General features: G+C 38.3%; 1 protein-coding gene across 2 annotated transcripts in view; it reads left to right on the top strand.

Moving 5' to 3' along the window:
* Positions 1-1,488: 1,488 nt before the first annotated feature.
* Positions 1,489-12,683, top strand: part of LOC149250232 (E3 ubiquitin-protein ligase PRT1-like) — a 155,608-nt gene continuing 144,413 nt past the window's right edge. The window contains exon 1 of one of the 2 annotated variants that reach the window (XM_089458979.1): positions 1,489-1,892. In XM_089458979.1, coding sequence (XP_089315105.1) covers positions 1,705-1,892 — 188 coding nt within the window. In that variant the 5' untranslated portion in view covers positions 1,489-1,704. The remainder of the gene's footprint in view (positions 1,893-12,683) is intronic. The other variant, XM_089458978.1, reaches the window with a different exon arrangement.

Here is a 12,683-nt window from a genome sequence, read left to right on the forward strand (position 1 = left end):
ACTTATCAACCATCAAAGGAGCAAAATATATTGTTATACTATATTATTCATATCTTCTCAACTTCAAATATTAAGAGAGAGTATAGAGAGTAGTCTTCTCACATATATTTGTATAGAATTTTAATCAAATTCAATGGCATATTTTATATTTCATCTCTTTTGATTTTTCAAAAGTACTTTGTCATATATATATTTGAATAATTTTAGATACTCTTTTTATTTTTTTAATAATTTAAAAGGCTCTCTATGTCTTTTAGTTTTTTTTGGGTTTGTAATTAGGAAGCTAGTTAGTGTTAACCCATCTATTCCACAAAAGAATGACCACTCACTCGTAGATGCTAAATGGAAGAACAATCTACTCATTAGTGGATGCTATGACCACTCACTCGTAGATGCTAAATGGAAGAACAATCTACTCACTAGTGGATGTTATGACTCGATCGTGAAAAGATCTATTGAACTTAGATGCTTTTTGGAATAATTTAATTTCCCCAAAGGTGACTTCCATCATCAACCCCTCTCCACTAAATTTGAACTGGAAACTCCTCTCGAGAACTCAACCCTACTCAAACCAACTAATCTACCCCTCATAAATATTTATAAATTATTTATTTTATTATTTATTTTTTCTCTTTGAAATGTTTTTTTTTTTTACTCTTTCAAAATAATTTAAAATACTTTCTTTATTTTTATTTTACCTTTTTCTTTTTCAAAATAATTTAAAATACTCCTTTGTCTTTATTTTATTTTACCTTTTTTTCTCTTAGAAGGCTAGAGAATAATTTAGAATACTCCTTTGCCTTTATTTTGTTTTCTTATATCGTCTCCCAATCTGAACTATAAAATTTATTTATTTTTACTTATCAACCAACAAAAGTTTTTAACCAACTAATCTACCCCTCATAAATATTTCTAAATTATTTACTTTATAATTTTTTTTCTCTTTGAAATGTTTTTGTTTTTGGTTTTTTTTTTTTTAACTCTTTTAAAATAATTTAAAATACTTTCATTACTTTTATTTTGCCTTTTTCTTTTTCAAAATAATTTAAAATACTCCTTTGTCTTTATTTTATTTTACCTTTTTTTTTTTTCTTAAAAGGCCACAGAATAATTTAGAATACTCCTTTGCCTTTATTTTGTTTTCTCATATCATCTCCTAGATTTGAACTATAATTTTTTTTTATTTTTACTTATCAACCAACAAAAAGTTTTTTTTTTTTTAACCAACTATATAGAAAAACTCACCCCACTCAAACTAACTAATCTACGCAATAAATATTCACAAATTATATCTTTTATATATATATTTTTTTCTAAATAATTTAAATATTCCATTTTTTCCTCTTTCAAAATAATTTAAAATACTTTCTTTATTCTTATTTTTATTTTAATTTTTCTCTTTCAAAATAATTTAAAATACCCCTTTCTCTTTATTTTATTTAACCTTTTTCTCTTTAAGAATAATTTAAGATACCCCTTTGTCTTTATTTTGTTTTGTTATTTCATCTCGGAGATCTGACCGGCAATTTTTTTCTGGTTTTTATTTTTATTTTTTAAACTCGTTAACCGACAAAAGGGGAGGGGAGCGGAGTCGCACACGACAGGCGCATAGTTTAATTACTCTCAGATTACTTCAAGATGTTTCGAGAGAGCAACAGGGCATCTTCAATTGTGAAACATCGTGCGTCCTTGATCGATTAACAGATGGATAATTTCGATATCAGCAGAATGGATGGAATTGATGAGCCGAAGGAGGAGGAAGTTGCGGCCTCGGATACTTTGGCGGAAAATAATATCGACATGGACAGAAATATAGAAGGTCCAATATCTTGTCCTTCAATGGCCACGGATGCGGATAATGATAGCGAGTTCTTCCTTTGTGTGATATGCCTGTAAGTTCGTAAATTCGTTCCCCATTTAATTGATAAAGTTAGCGCCTGTTTTTTTGTTTTCTTCAGCTTGTCATTTTGGAAAAATCATCTCAAATTGCCAATGCCTCATATATGCATTTTGACATACTTTGACGTTTTCCATTGAATCGCAAATTTTGTTAACAAAACCTCATTTTGATAAACTGATGGATACCTGGTTATAATATTATGATGTTGTCAAATGTAACGAAAAAATAAGAATCCTTCGGAGCTTTTTACTGGATGGAATAGCGTTCTTTTATATATATATATATATATACCCTCGTAATTGGAGATTTGTCAGGATGTATTACCATACTTGAATGAACTATTAATATTAATACAGCCTAATTATTTGGGTAGCTGTTTTTAAGTGCAAGCTTTTAAAAAGTTTTCCGGTTTATTTTCCGATCTAATTTGTTTAAAATTCGGTACTGATTCATTGAAATCACAGGATTGACAGTTGAATTCTGCACAATTGAACTGTCCAAACAGTCCAAAGAGTTTTCAGGGTGCTGAATCCATATACGTTATTAAAAAACCAATTTAAACAACACAAATGAAGATATGACCCCAAAGAGTTTTCAGGGTGCTGAATGCATATATGTAATTAAAAAACCAATTTAAACAACACAAATTAAGATATGACCACAATTTTTTTTATCAGATTCCAACCAGAAATCTACTGTAAACTCTAAAAAGTCTTACTTGAAACAACTCCAATGACTTAGTATTCATTATTTGAGACTAAAATTGTATATGCCCTCGTAATTGGAGATTTGTTAGGATGTGCCATGCTTGAATGACCTATTAAATACAGTCTAATGACTTAATATTCATTATTTGAGACTAAAACTGCATTCGATGCTACCTGGAAGCTTCGTTAAGACACATATCTGAATTTGAAGAAGATAAGTCAAAATTATAGAAGAAATAAAGGAATCCAGCTGCATTTTGCTTTGTAACCTATAGGGATTTTGGAATATATATATATATACCCTCGTAATTGGAGGTTTGTCAGGATGCTTTATCATGCCTTTGTGACCTATTAAATACAGTCTAATGACTTAAAATTCATTATTCAGAATAAAATTGCAATCGATGCTACCTGGAAGCTTCGCTGAGACACATATCTCAATTTGAAGAAGAGAAGTCAAATTTATAGAAGAAAGAAAAGAATCCAGCTGCAATTTGCTTTGTAACCTAATGGGGATTTTGGAACCTGCCTTTTAGATAAAGATAATTAGAGCCTTTTCCTTGCCCTTGGAGGAGATCTTTCTCCACGGAAATGACCACCCTGGGGAGGAACTCTGAGGAAGAGTCCATATCCATGTAATTGCTTTTGGCAATTTATAAATAATGATAACGTTGTGTTTCAGCATTAAGATATTGTAATGAGCAGATTCAAGCTTATCTGCCCTCTTCAAACTCCCACACCGTTCTCCTTGTTCACAATTGTGCACATTAAAACACATATTAACCACCATTAGCTCCTACCTCTTAAGATGGATTGTTCCAAAGAGGCAAGTAAGTGAAGAATATTGCTGAAAGGTATCATTATCTTGGCACAAGGAATTTTGTATTAGGAGATCCTTCCACCTTTGTTTTTTGGCTCGTAAATTAGAGAATTTGTATTAAATATACAAAATATTACATGCTGACTAAATCAGGGTTAGGATTCCCACACTAGAAATTGAGGCTCCCTTTTTTCAGAGTTTCTAAACTGAAAATTCTAACTTTTTTCGTTTTTATTTTGAAAAATATGTGTTGTATTTATGGAGAAATATTTACAAGCCACAAACCAACAAGTGAAAATGTATATATGATGGACCTCATATCCTCTTCCATAAAGCTACTGATGGTGAATTAAAATCAGAACGAGCTACTCTAAAGCTTGAGCATCATTAATCAACAAAGCACCTTTGGCCACAAATTTGGGATTTACCTCACATGGCTCAAAAACAAACATACACTTGATGTTCTAGATGGAAAACAAGGCAGAAACTCTGAAGCATTTCCAAGTCCCAATAAAGAAGATGTGAACTAGATAAATGCAATCACCAAACAGAGATGCTCACTAGTGAATCCTGTCTTAGAGGAGAATAGAGTAATGGTCCTGAATGTAAGTTCATCAATTTCTACCAAAATGACACTCTTTGATCAACATCTCTTTTTCAAAGGAGAGGAAATTGTGATCACTTGTACATACACCTACTTGGTAATTATTCACAAGCCCCTGGTTCAGCTACATCATGCACCATAGCCCCAAGTCAACAAAGGATATGGTTCCCTTGCTCTTCTTGAAAGACATTGTTTCTAGTACCACTTCCAGGACATATCGTCCAAGATGTCACTCCTGAATACTCTGGTTCGTCCCTTTGTCCGATATGGTTCTGAAGTGTGGGGTCCTGGGTTATCAGTGTAGAAAATCCATGAAATTTTGCAACTACTAATATGAACAATCTGAAAACTACTTTCTTTTCATATAGACACATAATTTCTCTACTAGATTTTGCAATGGAATAGAAACAATAATAAACACACCATCAAATAGTCAAGGCACAAAATTTTCTAGGGAAGCCAATTGGGAAAACCCTCTACTTTGATTGAGATTTTTATTGAAGAAATTTGAGCAATAGATCTCTTACAAATACAACTTGTTCCAATCTATGTCACTCAGTTCGAGTTCGAATTCGAGTTCGACAATGATTAGGTTCGATTCAGGTTCGAATTTTCCGATCAGGTTCGAATGAGGTTCGGCATTAGGTTCGACTATACATATTTTTCAATATATATATATATATATATGACAAAATAATAGAAAATTCAAAATCGATCCATAAACAGTATTTGTCAGGATTTTGGGAAGTTATTCTTGAGTATCTGCCAACAATCTATTCTGTTTGCAATAACTTAATGGAGCTGAACTTCAACGATGCTGTTATAACTTATGGGTAGCAGGGAGTTGGAGAAGATTGTTTGCAATTGCCCAAAATTGTAGCATCTTTGGGTTTTAGACACAGTGGAAGATGATCTTATTGACAAAGAGGCTGCCCCCCCTGTAATTTGTAAATAAGACTGAAGATGTGGTAGATAGAGAAGACAATGGTATGTTATAGCAAAAAGTTAAAAATATCAGTGTGAATATGAAAACTGAGAAGCAAGTGCAGAATAAATTTGTTGATAATGTTACATCTTGCTCACAACTTGGGAAAAATGAGATGAATGTTGAATATGAAAACCAAAACAGAGGCCAGTTAGAGTTTCATATCAATTGAGAGACAACATCAAGGTACAAGTTGACAACTAACATAAATGACATAAAATTTCCAGGTATATGGGAATCAGGATGCCCAAGTTTCCTTCAAAATGAAGCTCCCACCCTTGTTTCATAAAAGAGTATTTCCAAATGGAATAAACTAGTATTTACAAATGAAATTAAAGCGATTTTGAGAGTTCAAAAGATGTTAACCTAGCTTTCGGAATGCCTTCTCAATGATAAGTTGATCAATGATAACTAACATAAATGGCACAAAAAAATGCAAGCTATTTAGGGTACGCAAGTTTCCTCCAAAAACGAGGCTCCTGTCCTGGTTCAAGGCTGGAAGAACCTTCTGGGTAGGGGCCAGGGCTGAGGTTTTTCCATACATGTAAAATACTAAATTTCCGATAACAAATTTCTAAGAAAAAGCAAATCTAAATGTGTGGATTTTCATCCAAATCTACCAGGGCTACAGTGAACACTGACAGAACCAGAAACAGGACTTCAAGGGCGTTGGGGAATAAGAAACGTGAACCACTTCCCTCACGAGTCACAGGCTACAACATACAATGATACAACACGACTGTAAAATTGAGTTTTGGAGGATAAGAAATCTACTTTACGGTTACCAGAGACGGGAAACATAAACATGTTACATAACGAGAAACAAAACAGAACAAGAAAAATGACTACAGAGTTTTGGCGGATAAGCAACGTGTACCCACGGGCCACAGGCCACGGGCCACTCCCCTCCCTGCATATTTCATGCATAGAAAAAAGAATGGTGGTGTATAAATGTAGTCCCAATGGGGGAATGGGAATGACAACGGGAACAGAAACGGAATGAGAAACAGCTAGGCAGCCGCAACAATGAAATTATTAACACATAATTGGAAACGGAATGAGAAACAGGCTGGGAAGCGATGAAGAAAACCGGTGTGCGACCCAAAACTGCCAAAAAAAAACCATCGAACCTCAAAAAAACCGCTGAAATTTGCCTTAAAGTACGTTCAGGTTCGATCTTCAAATTCGATTTTTCAGGTTCGATTTTCAAGTTCGATCAGGTTCGATTAGGTTCGAATTCGTTCAGGTTCGCCGATCAGGTTCGACTTTCAGGTTCGGCGAACCTGAACGAATTTCAAAACAAATTTCAGGTTCGACGAATTTTGAACCTGAACCTTCAGGTTCGCCGAACCCTGTGACATAGGTTCCAATAGAGAATACAATTTATTTCTCTCTGCTTGTACTAAGCTGAAACACTCCTTGCAAGAGCTCTGATTTGCTCCTTGATTTCCACTTAATTCCTTGCGCATAGGTTGCTCCTAAAGTCTTCCGCAATTCCCAATGAAATTCCTCTCTCCAATATTGCGCACAAGCTACTCTTGGCACACCTTTCTCTTATTTTTGATTCTCTCTGCTTGTACTAAGCTGGAACACACCTTGCAAGACCTTTGATTTGCTCCTCGATTTCCACCTAATTCCTTGTGCATAGGTTGCTCCCAAATTCTTGCGCAATTCTCAAGGAAATTCCTCTCTCCAATCTTGCACACAAGCTACCCTTGGCACCTCTTTCTCTTACAAGCTCCACATATAAACCTGTGCAACCTTCTCACAAACCTGTGAGATCTATTGTCTTGCCTCACCAACTTGTGCTCACAAGACAGTGATCAAATCTGTGCCTTCATCCTCCTTTTAAGTTTTAATGCAATTCGAATGGCTAAAGTTAGCAAGTTCTAATTTTAGGAAAGTGCTTTTGTGATTGATTGAGTTAATTGAGTTAACTAACTCATGCAACTGGTATCATCTCAATTCTAGAACTTGAGATTCAATCACTTGTCTATTTCCCACATTAACTCGCACTAGAAGACAATAAACTTGGCCTTCCACTTTTGCACATTAGTTAACTGCTTCATAACTCATCCTAACTTTTAGGAACTAATCCTAAATTATAGGAACTCATCCTAATTTGTAGGGACTCATCTTAAATCTTAGGAATTCGTCCTAACTTATAGGAATTAGCTCCTAACTAGGAATTGATTCCTAACTTATAGGAATTGGTTCCTAACTTATAGGAATTGGTTCCTAACTTATATGAACTCGGGCATGCTAAGGAAGAACTCGTTAAGGTCCCTTTGATCAAGGCTTAAATAAAGGAGCCCTTTCTCGCTACCATTTTCAACACTCCCTCTTAGCGAGGAAGGTGCTTTTGGAAGAACCTTGTCCACTTGGATCTATTTCTGACACTACCATGTTCTCTGTTACTGCAGCTACTCCCTTTGAACTAAAAGACTTCCCTGCTTTCTTATGCGGAACCTGATTTGAAGACCTGCTCTTTCCCACCATGTTCAATGAGTCCATTACTTCAGTCATAAGTGCCATGTACCCTGTATGCCTCTGTGGCTGCTTCCATTGGTTGAAAGTGATACTAGAAGATCCAACTCTCTTGATCCCCCTTAAACAAATCTTCTGCTCACTTGGCTCGAACTCTCCCTATACTGGAAGTCTCTAATTGAGTGGCCGCCTCCACTTGCCTTGGGCTATGCTTCTCATTATCCTGCTGGCTAGCCCTTATGCCAACTAGCTTAGACTCAAATTGAGATACTGTCTGAGGCTCCCTCTTGAGAGTTCTATCTTGCTCTCGCTCAACCACCACTTCTCTACTCTGAGCTCTCCCTGCCTTGCTGCTCAAGTTGCATCTGTCTCTACCTGCAACTTGTAGAGATTCTTCACCCTCACACCTATCTGCTTCTTACATCTAGAAGCTAAGTGCCAGAGGTACACGTTGCCTCTGCTGAATATGATATCATATCTCTTGTCCTCAAGGGTAGCTACCAAAAAAAGATTCTGCCTCAATCCTGGAGCATAGAGAACATCTCTGAGATGAAGAGGATTGAAGAAATTTCAACCCCCACTCCGGTTATCAGTTATCCTTATCACTCCATGCATTTAGTTTTAAATCCAAGCATGATAAAAATTCTAAAATCTGGAAATGACAATATTTTTTTGAAAACGACAATATTTTTTTGAAAACACAAATTTAGAGATTTCACAACTGCTGAAATTGCAGAAATAAAACACAACAAAATTATGATAACCACACACAGAAAATAACACAGTGATTTTTGGTCAATTTGACCCTAGAAAAACCCCCTACAACTCTTGGGGAAAACTAGTTTGAGAGTTCTTTATTTTTGAAAATGCTTTTACAGAGAAATTGAAATACACATTAAAAATTCCAGCAACCACAAATTACAACTTATCTCGATTTCCGTGCTTGAACTCCACCTCGAAAATCTTGCCAATCAACAAAGAACCAAAATAGAAATTTTCCAGCAATAAAACAACATTAAATGATGTATGACCTGCCTTGAAAAATGTGCACAAAACTTGTTGTACGTACTATGAACTGTATGGATTTCAGCAAAATGGTGCCTCGAAAATCGTGCCCTAAACTTGCCCTGAAATTCGTGCCCTTGTTGCTGTCCCTCTTTCTCGATTTCTGTGCCTTTCTCTTGCTGTACGGTTTTGCCTTGGGATGCGTGCCAATAAATGCTGCTGCCTAGATTTGCTGAAATGTCTTCTTGCTACTCTCCTTCACTTCCTCACTGCTCAGAAATTTTCTCCTTACTATCTCTTCTCTTTCTCTCAAATGCTCATGAAAGAATGAAAGATCTTTTCCTCTTCTCTTCTCCTTTTACTCTCTAAATAACCTCTTGGGTTACCCTAAGATCTAATGGCTGATATTCATTTAGATCTAGGGATGAGAATAAATGTGCATTTAATTTTCACTTTCTATTTTTTAACTCACCCACTTAAATATAGACCCACTTAGCTTTTTATTTCTATAGTTACTTTTTCACTTTCTAATTCTTCATTGACTTTAATAAAGTCACCTTTAAATTAGAATGTAGCTTTACCACTTATAAAGTCACTTATAAATTAGAATGTAACTTTACCACTTATGAAGTCACTTTTAAATTAAATTGACTTTACCACTTATAAAGTCACTTTAGGAGAAAAGTAAAAAATAAATTTGGACACTTTTCCCTAGGCCAAAGATCAAAGCCTTAGGGAACCACTTGTCTTCTGGTACCCAAATTTTAACACTCCCTCTTACCGAGGAAAGTGTTTCTCACCACTCCCATCTTGTGTTTGAAGTAGACATGCTTGCCCCGTGGTAAGGCTTTGGTGAAAATGCCTGCTACCTGCTCATTTGTGGAAACGTACTCAAACTTGACAACTCCCTTTTGGACATAGTCTCTAATGAAGTGATACTTGATCTCAATATGCTTTGACCTGTCATGAAAAGTTGGATTCTCTGTGAGTTTTATGCAACTCTGATTATCACAGTAAATCACTGAAGGTCTCAATGCCTGACCAAATAGACCAAACAACATCTTGCGAAGCCATATGGCCTCACAACTAGCCAAATTGGCAACCATATACTCTGCCTCAGCTGAGCTCAATGCAACTGACTGTTGTTTCCGGTTGATCCACGACACAACTGTCGAACCCAACCCAAAACAGAATCCGGAAGTACTCTTCCTATTTGAAGCACAACTGCCCGATCTGAATCTGTGTACCCTGCTTGTCTCACTCCATCATCCTGTCTATAATCCAGACCAAAATCCACAGTCCCCTGCAAGTAACGAAGAATGTGTTTTGCAACCACCCAGTGCACTCTCCTAGGCTCACACATGAACTGACTCATAGTGTTAACTGCAAAACATATATCTGGTCGACCGTTGACCAAATACATCAAACAACCAATCAACTGTCAAACCAACTCGAAATCAGAAGCATGAAGCTTCTTCCAGTTAGTGATCATAGGTGTAGACATGGGTTTGCAGTCCTCCATGTGAAATCTGCTAAGAATATCCACAATGTACTTCCCTTGTCCCAGGAAGAAATGCCCCTCCTCCTGCCACACCTCTAATCCCAGAAAATAATGCATCAAGCCGATATCCTTCATCTCAAACTCTGAAGTAAGATCTCTCTTACAGCCCTCAATGAGTCTCTCTGCACCAGTGATGATCAAGTCATCAACATACAACACCAGAATGAGAGGCTCCTCACCCACCACAATGAAGTATAGGTTCGGATCAGCCTCACTCTTTGTGAAACCCAACTGCTGCAAGTATGTATCAATCCTCGAGTACCAAGCTCTAGGAGCTTGCTTCAGGCCATAGAGTGCCTTTTTCAATCTGCATACATGGGACTCCTTCCCATGCACCTCAAAGCCCTGCGGCTGCTCAATATAAACCTCCTCTTGAATGAAGCCATTGAGAAATGCGGTCTTCACATCCATCTGGTGGATCTTCCAACCCATCTCTGCTGCAATCGATATAATGGAGCGAATAGATGTATACCGAGCTACGAGAGCGAAGGTCTCCTCATAGTCAACTCCCTCTACCTGTGAGAACCCTCACGCCACAAGTTGAGCCTTGAACTTCTCGATGCTGCCATCTACAGCATGCTTTATCTTGTAGAGCCATCTGGAAGTAACAACTGATTTACCTTCAGGCCTCGGCAATACCTCCCAAACATCGTTCTTCATGACAGAAGAATACTCCTCCATCACGGCCTCTCTCCAGACTTGCTGGCTGGTTGCCTCCTCATAACTAGAAGGCTCAGAGTTAACAATTCTTGTTACCAATGCCATGTAACTACAAAACCGCTCAGGTGGTTTACTCTCTCTAACTTGTCTCTTTGGCCCAGTGATTGATGTGGCCTCACGCAAGGTATCTTGAAGCCACTTGGGCTTCCTCTTCCCTGAGCATACTTCTCTTGAAGTCACTTGGGCTTCCTCTTCCCTGAGCATACTTCTCCCACCGGAGTGAAAGAATCCTCATCATCATCAGAAGCCTGAACCCCTGAAGGCCTGCCAACTGACCTCATGCCTGAATCTGTGCCTATAGATGCTGAAGTACCGTGCGAACTATCCATTAGTGGACTACCCTGTGAACTGCTCTGCGAACTGCCCTGCATGCTGCCCGAAGAACCACCCACTTGACTCTGAGAGCCACTACTCACTGATGGACCTGACACTGTAATCGATGTACCTCCTGATCCCTGACCATTAGATCCCTTTGACTGACTCAGCTGCTCCTGAAGGTCTGGCGACTTTGGATACTCTAACTCCCGTGACCTCCTGAAAGCTCTCTCCTCCTTGAACTTCACATCTCGCCTGACAACCACTTTCCTTTGCGCAGGAATATAAATCCGATAAGCTTTCGAGATCTCGCTATAACCCACAAAGATGCCCTTGTCTGCAGTGGGCTCTAGCTTGGTCCTGTTCTCCTTGGGGACATAGGAATATGTAAGGCATCCAAAGATACGAAAGTGCCCAACATTAGGCTTCTTCCCAGAAAAAGCCTCCTCCGGAGTCACATTCCCAAGGCACAATGTGGACTCCTGTTCGGCAAGTACATAGCAGTGTTGCAGGCCTTTGCCCACAAAAATAAAGGTAACCCCTGATCATGAAGCATGGCTTTGGCAGCCCCTGCAATGGATCTGTTCTTCCTCTCTGCAACCCCATTCTGCTGGGGGTAGTAAGGAATTGTAAACTCCCTTCTAATGCCTGCCTCAACACAAAAATCAACAAACTCACCAAGGGTATACTCCCCTCCATTGTCCGACCTGAGGACCTTGATCTTCCTACCTGTCTGGGTCTCCACAAGAGCTTTGAACTCTTGAAACCGCTTGAAGACCTCACTCTTGGTCTTCAAGAAATAAATCTAGGTCTTCTTGGAGTGGTCATCAATGAATAAAACATAGTACTCATAGCCACTCAAGGATACATGAGACATCCGACCACTCACATCGGTATGAATCAAGTCAAGGATCCCGGTCGCTCTGCTGTCACTGCTGGGAAAAGGGGATTTGGCAAACTTCCCCATAGCACATCCTTTGCATACATCAAGGTGATCATAACTGAAATTTGGCACACCAATGGTGATCTCCCGCAATGTACTGAAGGCCCCATGATACATGTGCCCCATCCTGCGGTGCCAAATCTCACACAACTCTAAATTGCTAGATCTGCTGTCGATCCTGTCTCGGGTTCTGCTACTCAATGCCATCAGGGGCTGGAATGAGAACTTGTACACCTTGGAATGGCGCACACCAATCTCTTTAGTTAAAGAAGTTGGAGTTCCCCTAGGATATATAAGCACCTGCCCTCTCCTGAACAACACATCATACCCTCTGTCCTCAAGTACTGAGACGGATATCAGGTTCTTTTTCATTCGAGGCACATATAGAACATCTGACACTTTCAAGGGAGGTTTGGGTCCCCTATCAAATGTCAGTGTCCCCCACATCTACTGCTCTAACAATGCTGTCATCACCAAGTACTACCTCCATATCAGTATCACCCTCTGAAAGCTCTGAGAAGTACTTTCTGACTCATGTCATGTGGCGGGAAGCGCTACTGTCAACATACCAAATGCTAGAAGATGCTCTGCTAGTAGTGGGGAATGCACACTCCCTCTGAACTAGTATGGCAGGTG

The sequence above is a fragment of the Pinus tabuliformis genome, chromosome 7, assembly GCF_031772625.1.
Source record: "Pinus tabuliformis cultivar Carrire ecotype Pingquan chromosome 7, CPIR1, whole genome shotgun sequence".
Lineage (NCBI taxonomy): Eukaryota > Viridiplantae > Streptophyta > Pinopsida > Pinales > Pinaceae > Pinus > Pinus tabuliformis.